General features: G+C 40.4%; 1 protein-coding gene across 1 annotated transcript in view; it reads left to right on the plus strand.

Annotated features, from left to right (window-relative positions):
* Positions 1-23,423, plus strand: part of PCNX2 (pecanex 2) — a 296,677-nt gene that overhangs the window by 20,857 nt on the left and 252,397 nt on the right. Inside the window, exons 2-4 of the mRNA XM_034662505.1 lie at positions 15,106-15,311; positions 15,909-16,029; positions 16,749-16,785. Of these exons, the coding sequence (XP_034518396.1) occupies positions 15,106-15,311; positions 15,909-16,029; positions 16,749-16,785 (364 nt within the window). The remainder of the gene's footprint in view (positions 1-15,105; positions 15,312-15,908; positions 16,030-16,748; positions 16,786-23,423) is intronic.

Raw genomic sequence — 23,423 nt, forward strand, 5'->3', positions numbered from 1 at the left:
AGAGAGGCTTATCCCTCCACCAACTCTGCAGAAATCTTGAGGGTGGGGATGCAATTTGACTTCCTCTCTGCCGCTGGTGTGGTGCTTTATACACAAGGGATGATCAAACTTCTCTTTCCGCTAATGGAATCTAACGTGGTAAGAAAAGACACAGTTTTGGTAGTGCATATACAGTTTGTGGTCAGGCTTAATGCAGACTACTCACCGCCACGTTGTGACCAGGATCCAGATCATTAAAAATGGAGTTTGAAAACCCAGGTGTTATTCTTTGTATTGGATTTCCTTGAAGTTCAAATTGCTGTTGTTTCCAAGATAACCTTTGTTTTATTACTTATGTGGCAATTATGTATTTTTTGTGGCATTTGTGTGATAACTATAAACTTTTTCCGCATCATGGGAAACTTGTACTTTAAAAAGACCATTGGATCAAATGAAAATGATTTTAATTCATTTATTGATATTGATTGATCATACATATGGAAGTTTTGGATGGTGAGGGACCTGAGTAATTTTTTATATTGGCTCATGTGTATGTTTTATTTCCTTCCCCCAAATCCTTACCACCTCAAAAGAAAATCAAGAGAACCAAGGCTTATTTGCCTTTGGTCTTTTGACAACATCTTCCTTTCAAGATGGCAACCAGATACTAGATAATCAGGGAAGAATAAAAAAAAAAAAGTCCCTGACTATAGGAAATGACCCTGACACAAATATTTTCCCAGGAAAACAACTGTCTTGGCTTATTTCATAATTATTTTTTCTTATTATTTATTATTATTAACACTCCTGACTGTGCAGACAATAGCAACATTTGCTCTGTGGCCCTTTACTCTATCATGAAACATCATATCTGAACTTTTTATTCCATGGTTTGATGAATGATGCATAGATGAGGATGAGGATGATGGTGATGATAAGTGACACTAACATTTGAGTGCTTGTTACATTTTAGAAAACATATTAATAAAATAATTAACAAACTTGTTAAGAACTATTAATCCCATCTCACAGAAGAAACAGATTTACAGAGGCTAAATGACTTCCCCAAGTTGTAAAATTGTTAAAATGAGAAACATTTAAAACATATAGACATACATTACTATAATAAATATTGATATATTCACTAATATTTTTGAGTAACTATTTGCTGGATACCAGGCTGGGTGTTGAGAGTATAATGGAGAACAAGTTGGATCTGGCTCTTGTCCTCATGGAATTTATCATCCTTACATGGCTCTTATGAATAAGTAAGAATAAATGAAAAAAAATATAAACACTTTGAAAAGGGACATAAACAGAGAGTTGACAGAGAGAAATACACATAGGTACATACACATATAACCAATAAACATGTGAATGACTATTTTACTAATAATCCAAGGAGTACATATTAAAATAATGTGATTTTGGCATATCTAGATAGCAGGGATTTTAAAAAATAACACCTAATGTACTTTATTTTTTATAAATATGTATTTATTTATTTTAGAGAGAGAGCATGCATGAGTGGGGGAGAGGCAGAGAGAGAAGGAATCCCAAGCAGACTCCCCGCTGAGGGGGGGAACCTGCTGTGGGACTTGATCTCAAGCCCCTGAGATCATGATCTGAACTGAAATCATGAGTCGGACGCTTACCTGACTGAACCACCCAGGCACCCCCATCTAATGTATTTTAAATAAATAGCCCTTCTCAAAAATTTAACAAGGTGAGTCACCGAAGTACTATTTGTTATAGCAAAAGACTAGAAACACATCTCTACTGATATGGATCTGGTTGATGGAATTATGGTATGTCCACATGGCAGAGTGCTCTGCAGCCATAAAAAAGTGGATGAGGAAGTAGGCTGCTATAAAAATGATCTCTAGGACCCACTCTTGTGAAAAAAAAAAAGCAGAAACTATGTATAGACTAAAAAGGAGGAGGGAATGTGAAGCATATAAACCAGTTTCTTATGTTTCAAGAAGACACAACAGAAGGATAAATTTTAAAAAACTAATAAAAAATAAGCAGAGGGAAGGCAACAGAGCTAGAAACAAGGCATGAACTTGTTTCATAATTTGGTGGCACACTCAAAAAATATTTCAAATGACTTTAAACAGAGCCTCTGGGGTGCCTGGGTGGCTCTGTCAGTTAAGTGTTAGCCTTCGGCTTAGGTCATGAACTCAGGGTCCTGGGACCGAGCCCCACGTTGGGCTCCCTGCTCAGTGGGGAGTCTCCTTCTCCCTCTTCCTCTGCCCTTTACCCCTGCTCGTGCTCTGTCAGTCTGCTCTCTCTCTCTCTCAAATAAATAAATAAAATCGTAAAAAAAATAAACACAGAGCTTCTAGGCCTACTGGGGCATAATCTAAAGATAAAAGAACCACAAAAAATCTTCAATTAAATTTAGTTTTCTTACTGCCCTCGATAAAATTTTATATTATTATTTTGAAATTTTATTATATATATGTAAAGAAAATAAGAAATCATGTTATTATTTTGAGGAATCAAGATTTTGACAATAAAAAAGCATATAAATCAAGTCCCCAAAGTTACATAGAACCTTGTAATCCTTCATTTGAATTGGAAATACCTAGCTAAAATCATGATTAATTTATTTTTCTTAAAATACATGTATTTTTTTAGCTCTGTCTATTAAAACACCTAGAAGCAATGATAACCCAGTAAGAATTTACAAATCTCACACTCAGATTCTGGGCTCTAAATGCCATTTCCTTCCAAAAGGAACAAGGGCTCTTTGGAGAAATGGCACATCCCCGGTCTGGGCCAGAAAATGTGGAAGAGGAGTCTAAAATCAAAGAAACTATTGAAAAATACTAGAATTATGTTAAAAGGCTATGGGGGAAAACTTGTAGGTGTCCATCGAAGCTGGGTCCACTTGAGTTCCGATGATATGTATTTAGGAGTGGGCTGCATCCTATAAGAGGACCAGACACTAATGCTAGACTATGGGAGCTATACAGGATGCCGAAAGACTCATCTTTACCACCTGGAGCAGCTGCTCTGTGAGCCAAGACTTGCTCTCACACCTGCAACTGGACTGTGGTTGGCTCCAGAATGCAACAGAGTGGAGGGCGTCCGTGTGTCCAGCTGCAAAGGAATGGAGAAGCGGAGCTGACAGCAAAGAAGAGACATACAATCCTATTCATATCTCTTGGTTGTCAGAAAATCTTCGGTTCTTAGATATCTCCACTCCTTCTCACAGAAGTGTCCCCCATATTCCCATCAGCAGGCACAATTCTTTAAGAGTTCTTTCTTGCTCTGACTCATGAGATTGGGGCCCAGGTTCCCCTTTCCATCATGGTAGTAAACTGCTTCTCAGGGTGCTGGTCTCCTTGATGTGCTGTCTCTGCTGCAGGATCCTTTCTCCCTCCGCACATCCTATACTTGTCATCTCAGGAAGATCTTAAAGCAGCCCAGGGTGGAAGCCCCAACAGCTTGCCATGAGTCAGCTACTTTTTGCGACTTCTCCCTGCACTGGGCTCTGTCAGCTCCTGAGGAAAGCACAGTTTGCCCTTGCCCTTGCCCTTGCCCTTGTTTAGGAGCCTTGAACAGGGGGGAGACCAGGGCCTGGCATAACTACTGGAGCCAAGAAAGGGCACAGTGCTGACTGGGTCAGGCACTGAGGATGTAGAAAGAGAGACTCAGCCCTTGCATTCAAGGAGTTTATAATGACCGGAAAGGAGAATCCATGAAAGTGAGATAACCTTCAGTGAGTGGCACGAATAATAGCTGATTTGGAAATCAGAGTGCTTAACACACAGTGTACACTAAACCGTTTACTAACCAACTGATCGATAATGAATGGTAAGCATAACCAGTGATGTTGCAGAGAAAGGTATATTCTGGCATTCCTCATCCTGAACTTGTCATTCATTGCTTCTCCATGTTCCCTGCGTGGCTTCATTTCCTCCTTTTTTCTTCAGTCTAGCTCTGCAGCTCATTATCTTCTCTTTCCCTTGAGAGTCAAGCCACTCTGATGGCTTTGGCTGTTGTGTCTGTGCTAATGGAATATGCCTGGCACCCACCCTTTCCTAGACTCCTGCTCCATGTCTTGTGTTAACTATTTCTGGCATCGTGGTCTAAGCCCAGCTTCCCCGTGAGGCCCTTGACAACAGCTCCCCTTCCCTATGATTTTTCTCCACTGTCCCTAACTGGACAGCCTCATGCTCAGGTAGGACAGTTGACTTGAGCGAGCCCTTCAGTTGAGTGCCAGTCCATATTGTTTGTATGCCACTTTGTGTGTGTTCATCTCATCTCACCCTCTAGGCGGTTTACTCTTTGAGGCCAAATTGGTTTGGAGTTTTGCCTTTAGTGGAGGACCCCAGAGCACACCCTCATTATGCAATGATCGAGAGCCTGGAGGCTCAATGGGGCCTTGCTGTAGAAATGTTTGGAACGAATTTAAGAGGTGCTGCATGGAGTTGAGTGTGGGTGTTCGCATAGGGTAGTGATGTGGTTACAGTCGTGCTTGAGAGGGACTTTCCGGTGCACTGGGGAGTAGAGAAGGGGAGAGGAGCAAGCCAGCCCCCAGGGACCTCCCCACAAGACTGAGGCAGCCCTAAAGGGGCCCAGCAGCAGGCTGGCCTTTAGCTCTTCCTGGATTCCTGTCTTCATCTCACTCCTTTCTCCTCCTGCTCTCTCCAGGGTGGCCAGCTCCACAGAGCTTCTTCATATCTCTGAGGCCACTTTATAGCTTTTGCACCTGTTCCCATGGCCTGAAATCTCCTGCACTCGCCTCTCCAAGTTACCTCTAGTTCATTCTTTAGTGCTAAAGTTAAATACCAGTTTCATACAGGATTATTCCCTGGTACTCCAAACTAGGGTAGGTCCCCTTGTTGGACAAAAATAAATTAATTTTGTAATTAGCTGTAATTAGTTTGTGCTATAACAGAAGCTCTGTGAAGACAGATGTTTGCATGCTTTGTTCACAGCACCCTCCCCCGTGCCAAAGACAGCCTGGCACAGAGGGTGTATTCAGCATGTCCTTGTGGGAGGCTGAGTGAATAGGAGGCATCTTGGTCATTGCTGTGGTCCAGGTAACTATGTGGGGCTTTTAACTGTTGCTTACTCTGGGTGGCGGACACTTTAGTGGATGCAGTTTGATTTTGAAGAGATCCTCTAGGAGACTTAGCAGGCATTCTGAGGAACTGGTCCCGCTGAACCTCTATTTTCAGGCAGAGGGAGCTCATATGTTCATATTTTCCAGGTGGAAAATGCCATACATAATCTCAAGTGGTATAAAATAATAATTACTTTTAAAAATTGTGGTGAAACATACAAAACTTAAAATTTACCATCTTCATCATTGCTTTTTTGTTGTTGTTGTTTAAGATTTTATTTATTTGAGAGAGGGGGGTAGAGAACAAGTGGGGGGAGGAGCGGAGGGAGAAGGAGAAGCAGACTCCTTGCTGAGGGAGTGACCTGAGCCAAAGGCAGACGGTTAACCAACTGAGCCACCCAGGTGCCCCAACCATCTTTATCATTTCTGAGTGTACGATTCAGTAGTGTTAAGTATATTCATGTGGTTGTGCAATCAATCTCCAGAATGTTTTCATCTTGCAAAACTGAAACTGTGTGTTCATTAAACAACAACTCCCCGTTCCCCCTCTGCTGAGTCCCTGGTAATCACCATGTTACTTTCCCTTTCTGTGAATTTGATTACTTTGGATCCGTCATGTAGGTGTAATCACACAGGACTTGGGGACTTTTTGTGATTAACTTATTTCCCTTAGCATAATGTCCTCAAGATTCATCTGTGTTGTAGCATGTATCAAAATTTCCTTCCTTTTTAAGGCTGAATTGTAGTTCATTGTATATAATGCCACATTTTGTTTATTCATCTTTGGATGGACACTTGGCTTGCTTCTGCCTCTTGCTATTGTGAATAACGCTGCTAGGAACATGGGTGCACAAAAATCTCTGGGAGACCTTGCTTTCACTTCTTTTGGGTTGAAGTGGAATTGCTGGATCATACGGTTATCCTATTTTTAATTTTTGGAGGAACTGCCGTACTGTTTTCCATAAATAACAACTTTTTAAAATAAAAAGAAAATGTGACAACTTACCATATGGTAGCTCCTTCCTCATAGTCACCTTACAAGATTATTTATTTATTCCAACAGTCTTGCCATTGATGCTGGTGGCCTCAGATGTTTCTTTCAGAGATGTCTTTGGAGTTTCTAATGCTGACATAGGAGAGCAAAGATAATAGCTTATACTTTAAATTGTACTTTACAGTTTTTGCAGTGATTTTTGTGGAAAATCACAGTTTACGTTGTGCAGTGGGCATCCACACAGATGATTTCATTAAGTTCTTCAATAGTCTTGAAGTAGGTCAGCCCCTGTCTGGTCTCCCCATGGCTAGTGCAGGGGCTCCTCCACCCAGCTTGCCATGCACTCTGGTGACCTTGTAGCCACTTTTCGCTTCCATGCTGAAACAGTCTTCTACGCTCTTTCTTCATGGTGAAGATGGAATTCCTTTTTTTTTTTTTTAATTTAGGATTTTACTTATTTATTTGACAGAGAGACAGACAGCCAGTGAGAGAGGGAACACAAGCAGGGGGAGTGGGAGATGAAGAAGCAGGCTCCCAGCGGAGAAGCCTGATGTGGGGCTCGATCCCAGGACTCTGGGATCACGCCCTGAGCTGAAGGCAGACGCTTAATGACTGAGCCACCCAGAAGCCCCAGTGAAGATGGAATTCCTAAGCATGTGCTGTGTGAGACTCCTCATGTGTTTTCTCTGAGCTCTCACTGGAGTGCCCCATGTGTCTTATTCCGGAATGTGTGCTCTTCCTGGAAGGATCTGTGCTCCACGCAGCATGCCTTCTGCCTGCCTTGGCTCAGGGTCCTTCAAGTTCTCACAGATGACGGCTTGCTCTGGAATGATCTCCTTGGCCACTTACCCCCACCTCTCAGTCTGAGTTAGACGTGCCTCAGTGGACTAGAAGGATGCACTTGCTGCTCTCTCCTGTAATCATCTCCTCATCTAGCTTGACTTTGAACTCTGTGACTACAGGGACTATGTTTTTTATCTCTGTTTTTGGTACAAGGTAATCACATATACATTTATGGGCTAAGTAGTGGTTTTCAGTGAGGATGTCAGGTCTGTACCCCCTCCAGGGACATTTGGTGATGTGTGGAGACAATTTGAGTTGCCACACTGGAGGGGTTGCTACTGGTGCCTTGTGTGTCCAGGCCAGGGATGCTGCCCTGTCCCCCAGTGCCCAGGATCGCTCCCACAACAGAGAATTACTCAGCCCAAGAGGTCGAGAGTACTGGGGTAGAGAAACTCTAGGCTAAAAGAATGAGGTGGATCATTACAGACTATCAGTGGGTGATGTCCCTGACTCTAGCGGCCTTCACTGCCAGGTGATAATATCTACTCCTTATGTTATAGTTAAGTAGGCATGATGGTTCTAGATTGGGAGAAGTAACTGCCCCCGAGAAGCACTGGCAGTTTTGGTAAGGAGTATTTTGAGGTTCATCTCAATGACTTTATCAGAGTGGCATTTCAAATAAATGTCACAATAGCATTTAAAGAGTAGGGGCCAGGCATGCTGAACATACTGCGTAATGAGAAATTGCTGGACCTCAAATGCCAGTAGAACTTCCATTCTACTGAAAAACACCATTGAGCAGGAAGGAGCAGAAGCCCACTGGGCAGTCCTTGGTAGCTGTGGGCTATGAAAGAATCAAACTGAAGACACTTGCCATTGGGTAGAAGGAAAGGATTCTGAGGCATACCAACGCCCAGTTTCTGCCTAACATGCTGAAAAGCAGGCCAAGCAAGGAAGGTATGCAAAATCCGCAGGTGGGCTTGGAGTCGGCCTGGTGATCCCTTCTAGCTCAGCGTCTCACCTGGAGCTGTGAGCTCCCCCTTCTGTGGTTCAGACAGCATTGCAGCTTCTGCTTGTTTGTGAAGCAGGGGGCGTAAAGAAAAAGTTTGTAAATTCAGTTCATTTTTGTCTCGCTATTCCCTTTTAAAAGCAGTATTACTGACTGATTTTAATATTTTCATATAATTGATTTTGAAGAACATTGCTTACGAATGAAGAAATGTAATATTTCGATTCATTAAATATTAATTCAAACACGTTTGAAATTTTATGACACTAAACATAGTCTCTGTCATTTGGGTTTTGAGGGTACTTAAAGGAATCTAAAATTCCTTGTGAAAACTGAATGTGTAAGTTTAGATTTATTTATCAAATATAGAATTGATCAGGTATGGCTTATATTTTGTAAATATTCACATTATTAAATTCTCATTGTAAATTTGAATTCACACTTTTCTATTAGGCATTGATATTCAATGATATTCAAACTCTATCCGTGCAGATTCCTGGTTGAGCTTATCACTGCATCGAGACTGACATCACTTTGCCTTCAATGAGTTTACTGAGTGGTTCATCCTGTTTAGCTTAGTGTACATTAAACATGGAAATGAAATGTCACCCCTTACTGTGACCATCCAAAATGGAAAAGACAACATGCATCTAGTTTCTTGACTGTACTAGGCATCCATTGAAGACAGAGTCCACCATAAATATTCTTTATGAGAAGAGGAAAGAGAGAAAGGAGTAGGTAATTGCACGTGCCAGCTTTCTAAATGGTTTTCAAAGCATTCGGGCCCACAGAGATTCTCATTTTAATGCTCCTGCCTCAAATCTCTCTGTGCAACCTTCAGCTGTTTTTCCCTCTTATCGTTCCCCGTAGCACTGCCTTGTCAATCCAAACATTTGCCACTGCTGTATCGAGCACTTCCCTCGTGAAAGCTGCACACAAAGAAGGAGGCCCAGGAGCTCAGAGAAATCAGAGCAGATCTGATACACAGACAAGCAGACCCCAGAGCTGTCAAGCAGCAGGCCCAAGAGAACGTGGGATGTTCTTTTTGTGCATCTTACTTGGCAAGACAGAGCTACAAGTCGGGCTGCCTTTTGAGAACCAGTCAGATTTATTGCTTCTACTCACCTCACCATTTTTTGGCAAGTATTTATTTGCAAGGCTGGCCTACCTCTGAGGGTACTGCATGGAGGGCCCCCTCTCCCCCCTCCCCTGAACTTCTGTCAGGAGATTCCGACACCAGCAAGCCTCCTCACATGTCTGCCTCCGGGAGCTCTCGACCGCATTCCAGGTATCCACAGGACTGCGGAGTTCATTCTAGTTTCAAGATAAAATCCTAAGTTCCAGATATTCTGAGACAGTATTAAATGTGTTTTTGGTTGTTTTCTCATCATGGGACTTCATGAAATAGGTAATGAACTTTTATTTAGGATGTGAAAACCTGTACATTCCTTCACGTATATAAATGGCCTGATTTTCCCTCTTCCAAGGGAGCTATAGTTTGCTTCGATAGGACTCTAAAATCCTACCTGGATGAAGTCATTGGAACTAATGTCGTGACACAACACTCCGTATGTGTCTATTGAATGGGTGAATGAATGAGGAATGGATGGTCGGATGGACAAAGCTCTTCTCTCCTAATTTGACAAAATGGATGAATAAGAGGGGATCTCTCTTACCTCTGGAGCAGATAAGACAACTCAGTTGTTCAGTCTGCACCCTGTCTTTTTAGGATAACTTAGGACCTTCTAATAGTCGAGAGCTGGTTAGGCTTCCAGAAACATGAACGAGGAGGTTTTGCCCCAGATGGCCCAGATACCCACAGGGGGCAGTTCCTCACGCTGGCACGCGGCAGAACCATCCCAGCACTCCTTGATGGCGGAACATGGCAGAGACAGTGTGTTATATTTAGCAGATTAACGCCTTATTCATTAGGCCACATACTCTGAGTGAAAACATTTTCTAAGTTACTTGAAGCTTAACCTGAAAGCAGGAAAATTCAATTTACTTTAACCGCATTGATAGTTCTACATTTCCCTGCCTTCTCTGACACGATACTGAATATCATTAACATTTCGCTTGTACTACTGGTTATCTTATTATGCTTTTGTAGTGATGTCCTCAGGGAATGACTGAAGTGTGTTTGTGTCTCAGAAGATGACCACACAAGTGACTTGATTTTTCACAGGTTTTTTTTTCTTGTACTTTCCCAACACTATTTACACAGTCATTTAGCATGCCTTCTTACATTATCTCAGTTACTTGTATTCATTCCTTATTCCCCTTCTAATTTCTGTGATGGACTAGATACCATTAGGCATATTATGTGACACATAAATGAATTATGCCTAGAGTAAGAGCACAAAGCTTCCAACTAATGCTCTGAGTGACTACACTTCAGTCAAGGTCAGAACCTTTGTGCATAGACTTGGCAGTCCAATAAATAGCACCTCCTTTTTCTGAGCCACTCGAGGGAAACAGTAGTCAAGCAGATAGAGTTCAGGTATCATCTTTATTGCAAATTAAGCTATTATTTGGAGAGGTGTTATATCTGCAGGTAGGTGGACTCCCTAATTGTGAGCCCTAGAGTCAGTTCCCTTTCCTGGAAACCATAGGAGTGGAGAGGACTTTCTCTATGACAGTGATATGTATTGACTGCCCAGAAGACATTTAAAAAAAATCTTTCTTCTGAGTTCTCGATTCTCTGTTAGGTGATGGAAGTGGCTAGGTAAGTAACTTCCAGGTGAGAGGAGATACATGTACTTATCAACTTGAAAGTATGACTCACTTACTTTTCAGCTTCCTCATTTTTTAAGATGAAAAAATCGTTTCCAGAAGTCTTCTTCAAACTTAGTTTGTGAAAGTAGATTGATGAGGTACCTTTATGAAATACATGTTGATAAAGGTTGAACCCCCAAGAGTGCCCTCTTTATGTCTGCACACGGATACCCTCAAGAAGTGGTCTATTCTCACTGGACACCAGCATTATTTATGGGTAGTACTCAGCCAGATTATTGATCTTGCCAGGCTACTCAAAAGATGGACAGTAATAATCCATTAACCTGAAGTTCAAAGCCAGAGTGGTGTAAAATGGCACAGCTACTATGGAAAACAGCATGGAGGTTCCTCAAAAAATTAAACATAGAATTGGTGTTTGATCCAGCAATTCCACTTCTGGATATAAATCCAAAAGGATTAAAAGCAGGGTCTTGAAGAGGTATTTGCACACTCATGTTCACAGCAGCACTATTCAAAATAACTGAAGGGTGTAAACAACCCAAATGTCCATCAACAGATGAATGGATAAGCAAAATGTGTAATGAATTAATGCAGTATTATTCAGCCTTATAAAGGAAAGAAATTCTGACCCATGCTACAATGTGGCTGAACGTTGAGAACATTATGCTGAGGGAAATAATCCAGTCACAAAAGGACAAAGACTGTATGATTCCAGTGATATGAGGTACCAAGAAGAGTCAAATTCATAGAGACAGAAAATAGAATGTTGGTTGCCAGGGGCTGGGAGAGGAGGAAATGGGTATAAACTTTCACTTTGGACAGATGAAGATGTTCCAGAGATGGATGGCGGTGATGGTTGCACAACAGTGTGAACACACTGAATGCCACTGAACTGTACACTTAAAAATAGAAAAGATGGTAAATTTTATGTTATATATATTTTGACACAATAAAATTTTTTTTAAAAGAGTGGGTACACTCTATGAGAGGGCCTGAGCTATGAACCTCAGGGAACTGAGGTAGGTTCCATCTGGGGGGACTGCAGATGGTCTGGGTGTTCATACAGACAGATTCTTCTAGATGGCGCCAAATCCCAAGAAATCCAGTTTTGTGAGGAGTGCATATATATTTGTAATCACTTGGTTGGTAACAGCATGTTGTTTATCATGAAATTTTGTCAGGAAAAGTTTGGTGAAATGAGTTATTACACTATTAGTTATCTTAATAAATTGTCAGAGAACAACATACAGCTTTTCTTTGGCCAAGGATATAATTGTGAAAAATATTGTCTCCTATTAATTAGAATGTGTTAAAATGATAGGTTCATGGAAATAAAGAAAAAAATAATGATTTTCCTTAAACAAATAAACCTCTATTCAAAATCTGATTATATCTAATATTGGGGGGCAGGATCTGTGATATAAATTAAAAGCCAATTAAAAACTGCTCATCCATGACACATTTCTTCCCCAATTCTCCTCCTCTCCTTGCATTCATACTTATAAAGACAGAAAATTCTGGGAGCTGGGGATCTTTTGTTGACTGAACATGATGATGTCAGCAGTAAAATGGCCTTGAAAGTATTTTTCAATGATGTCCCTGGAAATGTACAATAGGCGGAGCCTGAGCAGAGCTTAATTACATGGTATTTTAAAAAGGGATATTTGGGAAGATTCTAGATTCCGTGTGCAGGGTCTTCTGAAGGGAGACATTTTAAAGGAGATCAGGGAATTTTGGCAGGAATAATGTGCCATCTCTAGCATGCTGTAAAACATTTCCTCTTTCCCTGGAAATTTTCAGTAAAATAACTCTCTTTTGCTATGGCCTGGTGAGGTCTGTGGGCTTTTGAAGATGTGACAGAGTGCCAGTGGTCCTTCATAAAGGGTGAGACAAGGGCCTCTTCTCACCTGGGTTGCAAACTAGATACCAAGTCATATTGTAATTTCTTGACTTCTCTTAATTTCAACACTACTAAGCTGGTGCTACCTCCCTATTTATGAGGGTAAACTGAAAAGTAATATCTATTCTTATTGTGGCAAGTCAGTTTCTTTCCAAATGAATTATCCCAATAGCCATATGTAATCTTTTCTCTCTCACCTTCCCTCGCATTCTCTTCCCAATACCTGAGGGTATTTTCCCCCATTTATTTCTAATCTAATATGAATGGAAGCTTCCTCATGGGAATGGAATCCCCAGTATTGGGTTAAACAGTGCTAGTTGTCACAGCAGGCAACCCCCCCAAATCTCAGTGGTTTAATGAATCAAAGGATTATTTCTCACTTCTAGTACGTGTCTGTCTCAGGTCTGTAAGGACCTTGTTCCAGAGTCACCCAGGTACCCTGGCTGAAGGAAGCTCTGTCATCTTGCAGATGGAATATCTAAAAAACACGGCCTCTGAGATTGCCAACTACAGAGAAGAGTGAAATGGAGGAGGCACCGAGCTCATAATTGTCTGGGCTTAGAAGTGACACCAGCCACTTCTCAAAGTCCATTGGCCAAAAGTAGTCACATGACCCCAACCTGACTGCAAGGGAGGCTAGGAAATGCAGGGGGCCACATGGAATATTTAGTGAGCACAAATTCTCTCTGTGGCCCCTACTAATCAGAGTACTATGAATCTCAAGTTACATTATAATTTAAACAACTTGTGAATATAATTCACGTATGATAGTATGCTAATCTGTTCTCAGGACGTTTGCTGGGTTTTATTCTTCCTTTAACAGTTTCTTCAAACTCACTGTGTAGCTTTAGCCTCAATTTTTTAGACCTGAAATATTCAGACAATTAAGAAAAAGTGTTGGGTACTATTAGTGGTCCCCATTACTCTTTCTCTTTTAATTTCTCTCTGTATTGCTTGAAGTTCATCACAGCTTCTCCTCAGGAGGTATGTGTTTATTTTTATTTATTTATTTCTTAAAATATTTTATTTATTTGAGAGAGAGAGAGAGAGAACAAGTGGGGTGGGGAGAGGCAGAGGGAGAGGGAGAAGTGGACTCCCCTCTGAGCAAGGAGCCCAATGTGGGGCTCGATCCTAGGACCCTGAGATCATGACCTGAGCCAAAGGTAGCTTCTTAACTGACTGAGCCACCCAGGTGCCCCAGGAGGTATGTGTTTAAGTGGGAAACTTATCTGCTTCCAGGTAGGGAACCTGATTTTATTTCTCTCTCTCTTTCTCCCATATCTATCTATCTATCTATCTATCTATCTATCTATCTATCTATCTATCTATCTATATTTAATCAATCTTTCAGTCACTTATTTATTAATTTATATTTATTTGTGGACCTTTTTCCCATGAAGTAAAAGCAAGTCGGTGATGGTGAAATTTTCACTCTAGCTTTTACTTGTTGGTGATAGTTTGCCTTTTTCTTTATTCTTTTTGTTTGGCCATGTTGTTTTTGGAGCAGTCTTACCTAGATGATGGACTAATATGGGACTGTGGCGGGTTGTGCAGGGGCTGCTTGGGAGCGGATTTGGGCTGGGCCCAGCAGGTTCAGGTTGAAGAAGAGACTACACTTATCACTGGATTTCTTGAGATCTGTTATCGAGGTGCATTGATAAAAGAGTCTTGCTTTTTATTGAGGCTGTCCTTCATATCATCTTGAGACACTGGGATCTGTTTCAATCTTCAGAGATAAGAATTTAGGAAGGACTAGAGAACCTGCAATCATCCATGGTCCTGGGAGAAAACTAAGAAGTTATGTGGGGGATCCTACAGAGTGGGACAGTTGCACGGATCCCAGTAATTCTTTTTGTTTCTTGAGGGGATCAGACAGAATTGAACTGACCTTCACCATGATCTCCATGCTCGGATCCTTTTACACTAATGCAGCTATCTTCCTTTTAGAAGCAGTGTGCCCTTTTGCGGCGCCTTGCCTGCATCAAACAAATAGGGAAATACATGTCCTGATGGTGTTAACCCAACAGGAGAGCAGGGAAGGAGGTAAGGAGGGAAGGAAGGAAGGAAGGAAGAAAGGAAGGAAGGAGGGAAAGAAGGAAGGAAGAAAGAAAAGGGAAGGAAGGAAGAAAGAAAAAGGAAGGAAGGAAGGAAGGAAGGAAGAGAGGAGACTTTACATTGACATTTCTCCTTCCTTCTTTCCTCTGTTCTCAACAAGGCTTTTTGTGCTTTGTTGAAGGAAACAGCATCTCAAAGGCCTTTCTTCAGGCTTTGCTATAAGCAAACATGCAGGAAGTCCAGACCAGGCTCTGGAAAAGAGCTAGTAGAACCCAGAAAGGCTGACTGTAAAACTCCTGTTGCTCTGTGGGGCTCCTGCCTGCAGTGAAATGTTGGTCATCAACACAACTAGTACCAGAATGTGAGAAACAAGAACGATGTTTTTAAAAAGATAAAAAGATAGCAGCTCTTTCTCCTCAGGTAGTGCAACCAGGAAAAGTTGTAAAGCCAGTAAAATTTGAAATCTTGCCTAATTTGTATTCAATAAATAGTCCAACAGTGCTTTCAGATTTAAAACAAAAGATCACCCTGCAATCGAATGAATTTTTTCTTTCTTTTCTCTTCTTCAGGCTTTTCCTCCAAACGCCATCACTGCATTTTTTTACTGCACTTCAGTGACTATATTCTTCACGATAATCAAACTGGTCAGTTATCGCCTACACCTCATGTTTGATAAAGGAGAAGTAATTCAGCAGAAGCCCTCAGGAAAGAAAGAAAAGCCAAATAAAGACAAAGAGGCTGACAAGGAACATGTAACTAATCACAAAATTCCAAGGTAACATTTCTATTAATATGTCAGTTCATAATTTAAATGTTTTAGTTTTGGTTAAAATATTTTTTTAATTTATTAGTTGTTTGTAAAAACACACGAGTATAGGCAGACATAAATACGTATATTTTTCTTTTCTTGAAGCATACACTTAAGCATAAAATTGATATTGATAATCGAGATGGTTTAACTATTAATGTGACTTTGTACTGTGCTCTGGAGTTCATTTGCCTTAGGCTTAATACAACAAAATATTTTATTTCAGCGTTTTTGTCTTGTCATCTCAGTGCCTAGTGCATGCCAGAGTATTTTCAAAAAGAACGCTTGTGTTTGCTGATATAGAAGTAATGCATCACACAGAACTGAAAAAGTAAAAGTGATTCTTGAGTGTCTTTGTCGCTATTCTTGCCCTTATTTCTGATAGTTCCTTTAGAAAGCATGTCTTATTTTAAAAGAATATTTACTATTCTCCCTTAAAAACAAAATTTGTGGTCAGTGAATATTACAAAATAGGATCTAGAAACAGGAGCTGGTTTGGGACTAATAGGAAGTCATCGTTCAGTTTGATAATATCCCTGCTCTTGTGTTTCTTCTGTACATTAGCAATAACAGGCAGATTCACAATGGCAAAAAAGAAGAGCCTCATCGAAGCCTCTCCACGCCTCCCCTCCGCTGCAGCTCCAGAGGGCAAAGCATAAACTCTCAGCACTCATCTGGGCCACTGGTCAGTGTGCGTTTTTCTGTTTCATGCTGTTCTTGTTGCGTAGTTTTGATCCTGCCTAGAATGGGAGCGTGCAAGGGTAGCAGCTCTAGTTGTCTATAACTGCCGTTGTGCTGGTGGTGTACCACATCTCAGAGTGTGGGAGTGACCTCAGAGGAGCTGTGGACCATGAGATAAACACCCAGTCAGGTGCTGGACGCACCACCCCTGGCCTCCTCTGCTGGCCGCCCTACCCTGCCGGGCCTGCCACTCTGGCTAGAAGGATCTGTCAGCAGAACTTGACTTCCCTCTCCCTCTCTTGTCTGTCATTCATCTAACTGACATATTTACCATGTCTTCCCCTGGAGTCAGCTGCACGTTCCACATGAAATCACACCTGTCTCTTGGGAAGTCAACAAACCCCTTTGCTCTAGATGAAACTTATTGGGCTTTATTCAAGGTCATACACGGTAGCACATTCTTCTCTCTCCTTTTCACTTTCTTAATTATCAAACCTCTTTTATCACAGTACAGTGGTCTTGCTCGGATATCTGCCCTTACCTATATTTTGTATTCCTTTTTGCTATCCGTTTTTTTAGAAGCTTACGCAGAGTGGACACGGTATAGTCTCTTCCCCACGTGGCATGTGGAAAACGAGTAGCTGCTGCTCCGTGTCCGCTGACTGCCTGGAAGTGGGCACTGAGCTGAGTCACATATTGATTTTTGTTTTTCCATTTGCTCAGGAGTTGCCGGCACAGGAAACCGTGGAAGATCTCAAAGGTAGAGTGTTTATTATCGCCATTTAATAATTGATCACAGCATTATCTTCAGTGAAGTGAAAAAGATTTTTTAAAAACAGAATGACAGTGAATTAATTCGAAGTAAGAACCGTACCTAAGACTGCATAGTTATATTTCAACTTCATTTCTTCAACTCGTAATTTTAGTTATTTCTCATCAGAATTTGTACATCGTGTCTACTTTTAAACTGTAATGTTTTACCGGTTCCTGTCATTGTCCTTTCTCTAGTTTGTGCTTATTTCATATGGCTCATAACAGCAGATAAAAACAGGATTAATTCATCATCGATGTACAAACTTTTTATCGTAGTACTTACACTGAAAAATGACAGAGGAAATGACATTGCATCCCGTATACTGCATTTCCTTCAAGTTACGCATTTTGTTTCTGGGAACTTCTTTTAAGCCCCCAGATCTTTATTTTCCTTTTTCACAAAGATTTCATTTTATTATCTTCTGATTGCCTTTAGAAGACTTAGAAAAGAGCATTTGGAGGCCTGAACTAACTACTTCCTTTCTCTGCATTTTTATTTTCTTGTAGTGCTACTACTAAGAGAAATTAGTTCTATTCAAGTTTTGAAAGTAGTGTAAAATTTTATCTTCAGGAAAACAGCTGAAATTAGCACTTGGGTCTGAAAACCTAAAATAAGTTTCTTTTGTCATCACTCAGCTAAATTCCATGACAATAATGTGCAAAGGATTATTCAATTTTTTCCTGTATTACTCCTACTGAAAAAAAGTGAGCTTTAGTTAGGTTTCAGATATTTTAGTTACACACGAAGTTTCTTAACAATGTTATTTTATGTCCATTTATACACACACACACACACACACATTGTCATATTAGACTACTTATTCCAGATCAAGCTATTAACATCATTACTCTGCATACTTTCAATGTCTGTTCTGGGCCTTTGACTTCACCATTCCAATTGAAACAGTTCCTTCCTTCCTTCCTTGTACTGGGAATTACAGTAGAGACTTTGCATGTATCATTTCATCCTGAGTCATAACAAGTCAACTGTACAGGTGGCGTTTAGATCCAAACTGACTGCTGAGTCCAATGTTTTTTCAACAACACTGCATTAGAGCAATTTTTTTCCCTTAGACCGACCTCATAATACACCATCCTAGTATTCAGTTCTTTTCATTGTTAAAGGCACAATGGTGTTCTTTTTTGAACAGGTCCATTGAGATATAATTCAGATGCCATACAATTCACCCGTTCAAAGTATATAATTCAGTGGCTTTTAGTATATTCACAAAGTTGTATATCCATCATCACAATCAATTTCAGAATATTTTCATGACCTTGAAAAGAAACCCCGAACTGCTTAGCCATACGCCTCAATCTCCCCATCTTCTCCAGCACCCAGCAACCACTAACATACTTTCTGTCTCCGGATTTGCCCATTCTGGACATTTCACCTAATGTGTGATCTTTTGTGACTGGCTCCCTTCAATTAGCATAATGTTTTCAAGGTTTATCTATGTCGTAGCTTGTATCAGTGCTTCATTTCACTTTATTGCCAAATAACAATCCATTAAATGGCTATACCATGCTTTATTTATCCATTCATCAGTTGATAAACTTTGGGTTCTTTGCACTTTTTGTGCTACTAGAAATAATGCTTCAGTGAACATTCATTGTGCAAATTTTTGTGTGGACATGTGTGTTCATTTTCTTGGGTATATACCTAAGAATGGCATTGCTGGATCATGTAGTAACTCTTTTTCACCATCTGAGGAGCTACCAGCCTGTTTTAGAAAGCAGGTGCATCATTTTACATTCCCGTCACCAATATACGAAGGTCACAATTTCTCCATGTCTTTGATGGTACTTGGTATTGACTATGTGTTCGAATATAGCCATTCTGGTGGGTGTGAAGGTATCCCACTGTGGCTTTGATTTGCATGAAATTAGTCATTTCTCTAATGACTAATGATATTGATTTTCCATCATCATCATTATCGTTGTCATTAGAGAAATGTCTATTCAAGTCTTTTTGCCCAGTTTTTAATCAGGTTGTCTTTTTGTTGGTGAGTTGCAAGAGTTCTTTATATATGTTGGATACAAGTCCCTGATTAGATGTATTTGCAAATATTTTCTCCCATTCTGTGGGTTGTCTTGTCGCTTTCTTATTGGGGTCCTTTAAAGTATAAAAGATTTTAATTTTCATGAAGTCCACTTTATTATTTTTTGTTATTGTTGTTGCTTGGGCTTTTGGTGCCATATATGAGAAACCATTGCTGAATCAGAGGTCATAAAGATTTGATCCTATGTTTTATTCTAAGAGTTTTATAGTGTTAATTCTTGTAATCAGGTCTATGGTCCATTTTGAATTAATTTTGTGTATAATGTGAGGTAGGGGTCTGTCTTAATTCTTTTGCATAATGTTTGTTTGTTGTCCTAGAATCATTTATTGAACAGACTATCCCCACATCCCATTAACTTGTCCTGGCATCCTATTGAAAATCAATTGACCGTACATATAAGGGTTTATTTCTGGACTTTCAAGTCTGTTGTTTTGGTCTATATATGTACCATTATGCCATCACTGCATCATTTTGATTGCAGTTGCTGTGTAACAGGTTTTGAAATTGGGACCTGTGAGTCGTCAAACTTATTTTGGCTCTCCTGGGTCTTGTACATTTCCATGTGAACTATCAATTTCTTCCAAAAAAAAAAAAAAAAGCTGGGATGTATTAAATCTGTAGAAAAATTTGGGGAGATTTGCCATCTCGACAATATTATGTTTTCCAATCCATAAACTTGAGATGTCTTTCCATATATTTGGATTTTCTTTGAATTCTTTTGACAATGTTTTATAGTCTTCAGTGTACAAGTCTTGTACTCTTGTTAAATTTATTCCTAAGTATTTTATTTTTTTAGATACTGTTTTAACTGGGATTGCATTCTTAATTTCATTTTAGCTTGTCTATTGCTAGTGTATGGAGATAGAATTGATTTTTGCACATTGATTTTATATTGTACAAACTCCCTGAGTATCTAATAGTTCTAAGCTTTTTAGTGGATTCCTTAGGATTTTCTATATACAGAATGATATCATCTGTGAATAGAAATCTTTTGCTTTTCCCTTTTTGCCTTTTGTTTCTTTTTCTTGACTAATTGCCCTGTGTACAATTTCCAGTACAGTGTGTATTGGATGTTGTGAGAGTGGACATCATTGCCTGTTTCTGATCTTACGGGAAAAGCATTCGGTCTTTCACCATTACAGATGATGTTAGTTTCGAGGTTAGTTTCATAAATAGCCTCTATCAGGTTGAGGAAGTTCTCTTCTATCTCAGTTTGTTGAATTTTTTTTCATGAGCGGATACTGGGTTTTGTCTGAGGCTTTTCTGCATCTAGTGACATAATCATATAGTTTTGCCATAGTGTTTTTCTTGACGTATATATATTTTTAGTAATGTAGTATGTTTTTACAGTTAAAGTGTCAAGGATAGAAAACAAATGACTATATTTGGTTAGATTTCATTGTGAAGCGATATCTTGGTGGAGTCATTTTAGGCCAACTATTTTTCTTGATTTTCCAGGTAGGAAATTCATTATTGCCATTTTTACTTAGGGTTAAGCAGGTACTGAGGTATGACATGCTAATGTATTCACAAAAGACCCACTTATAGGCCACAGTATGGCTTTATTCATGTATATACAATAAGTTGTAGTTGACCAACTTTATTCTCTTGGCTTTTCACATTTTTCTGATTGCCTTCCTCTCAGTGTCCTTTGATTGATCCTCCTCTGTTGTTTGACATGTAAAGTCTGGAGTGTCCTTGGTCTTGAGCCCCTTTCTCTTCTCCAGATACCAGGTCTCCTTTGGCGATCTCATATCTAGCTTTAAATTCCATCTATGGGTGATGGTGAGTAAATCTGTTTCTCCAGTTTCGACTTCCGTCTGGACTTCAGTCTCATGCATCCAACTGTTTACACCTATTTCCTCCTGGATAAGATGTCTAATAGTCATATTAAATGGATCACCACTCAATCTCTCAATTGCTGTCTCTAAATCTGTACCCCCTCTGGTCTTCTCCTTATCAATAAATAGTCCCACCACCAATCCCATTATCAAAACTTTAAAATCAAGAAGTTTTCCTTGGTTTGTCTTTCCCTCACTACCTTTAGCTTTAATCCATCAGTCAGTCCTATCAATTCTACTCCAAACATATTTCAAATTTATTTATTTCTCTCCATGTCCACCACTACCGCCCTAGTCCAAAACACCATTATTCATCAACTGCAGCAGCCTCTTCCCTGGTCTCTCTTCTTCCATTTTTTTTTCCCCTTTATGAAGAAGAGGTCTTGCAGTGCTCTTCTCTTCTTCCAGTTTTGCTGTACTTCACCACAGTTTCCCCCTCATGCAGTAGGCAGGGTTATTTTTAACAACCTAATTCAGATCATGTGCCCCTTTGAAAAACTTCTGCTGGGTTCACATTATTCTTTTTTTTTTAATTTTTTTTAAAGACTTTATTTATTTATTTGACAGAGATAGAGACAGCCAGCGAGAGAGGGAACACAAGCCGGGGGAGTGGGAGAGGAAGAGGCAGGCTCATAGCGGAACAGCCTGATGTGGGGCTCGATCCCAGAATGCCGGGATCATGCCCTGAGCCGAAGGCAGACGCTTAACCGCTGTGCCACCCAGGCACCCCCTATTCTTAGCATAAAATCCAAGCTCCACAGTTTGGCTTATATTTTGGACCCTGCCAGACTTGCTGATCTCTCTTGCTCTCATTCCCCCTTTGCTTTTTCTATTCCAGATTCATGGACTTTCTTTCTCTTCCTCAAACATGCCAAGCAAATTCCCATCACAGGGTCTTTGCATTAAATCCTAATTTGTTTTAAAACCTGGGGTGCTCTTTCCTCTTGTCTTGTAGGTCAGGAAATGGTCCTATTGGCTTATGAGTCTGTACAATCACAATTGTGTGGTGTGGGAGGTAATGAAGCAATAAAAGTGCAGTATGAATGTGTTCTATAGATCCAGCCCAACACCTTGGTCCTGAGGCCCTGCCTGGTGGTTTGGATTTCTCATGCAATATTTTCATTCATTTTCAACAAACGCACTTGATATTGGGCAGTCAAGAAAAGCCTCTTTGATGAGACACATTCAAGTTGAGATCTGAATGGCAAAGTAAAGGAGCCATACACGTAGACAGAGAGAGAGGCCATGTGAGGGAGTAGAGGAGGGTCAGATCAGGACTCAGAGGATCTGGGTTCTAGTCTCAGCTCCATCAGTAGCATGCTGAATTTGGACAAGGTTCTGGACCCTTCTGTTCTTCTATTTCCATGAAAAGGTATCTACTCTGTATGGTAGGATAACCTGCATAGGGTTGCTACAAAGTAAAATAATCTTCACCGTCATCATCAGCTAACATTCTTGAGTGCGGATAAGATAATAGAATGGTTTCATTGGCGGATTCAATGAAACCATGTGGTTGACTGTGGTTGTTTTTCTAGAACTCTGTACGATCCAGTTAGAAAGATAATTTAAATCTATATAAATAAAGCTATAGTTTAAAAAGTATATGGTAAGTAGAGTTTAGTTCTATAGACATTAATTGCTTAAGGAGTTCAGAAGAGAGCTTATTTCTCGCTTAGGTGATCATGGGAAGTTACATGTTGAAGGAGGGATATGAAAAGAGCCCTGAGTGGGGTCTTCAGTGGGTGAGGAGAAAGAACCTTCCAGGTGGGAGAGCTATGTCCAGAGTTTGTACGAGGGTCAAAGAAGGTCTTCTGACTACAGCAGTGGAGGGCAGAGTCTCTCAATTCTTTTACCAAAGTGTGCCTGGTGGCAGAGAAGAGTAAGCATATACTCCTGCCGCTCCAGGCCTCCTTGTGCCCCCGGAGAATAGTCTTCATGATAGACGTGAAGGAAAACTCAGGGTATTTATTGATTGAATGACCATAAGGCTAGGCAAGAAAGAACAACCAAAAGATTACCTCAAGATTTCAAGCTTAAGAGACTTAGGGAATGGTCGGCTCATTAACAGACACAGGGAAGCTGGGAGAAGGACAGAGCTCACTTCCAGCCACCACCATAAGTATGTATTATTGGAGATACAATTTAGAAATGTTTTGAAAGTATATGAATCACATTGGAAACGTGAGGTTATTATTGTCATCAGGTCAAGGCCCCAGCAAGCCCATTGCTAAGCCATTGGCCTGGTGCTTTCCATGTCTTTCCTTATAGATCCTGATGGCAGCCTTAAGAGGTTGGCATAATTATTCCTGTTTTACAGAGAGGAGATAAGATTAGAGCAGTGGTTCTCAACTGAGAGTTTTCTCTCTAGGGAACATTCAATAATGTCTGAAGGCATTTTCCATTGTCATGATTGAGGGTAGACTGACTACTGGCATCAAGTAGGGATTCTGCTAAACATCTTACAATGTGTAGGACAGCCCCCCACCCCACCCCAGCAAAGATTTATCTGGTCCAAAACGTCAAGAGCTCCAAAGTTGAGGATCTCTGTTTAGAGGGATTAGGTAATTTGCCCACAGTAGCATAGATAATAAGTAGCAGAGCCAAGACCCTTCTGACAATAAATCCCAAACATGATGTTGAAACTAGTCTGCCTCCCAAGGCCACAAAACAGCAAAATCTGA

The sequence above is a fragment of the Ailuropoda melanoleuca genome, chromosome 6 (genome assembly GCF_002007445.2).
Source record: "Ailuropoda melanoleuca isolate Jingjing chromosome 6, ASM200744v2, whole genome shotgun sequence".
Lineage (NCBI taxonomy): Eukaryota > Metazoa > Chordata > Mammalia > Carnivora > Ursidae > Ailuropoda > Ailuropoda melanoleuca.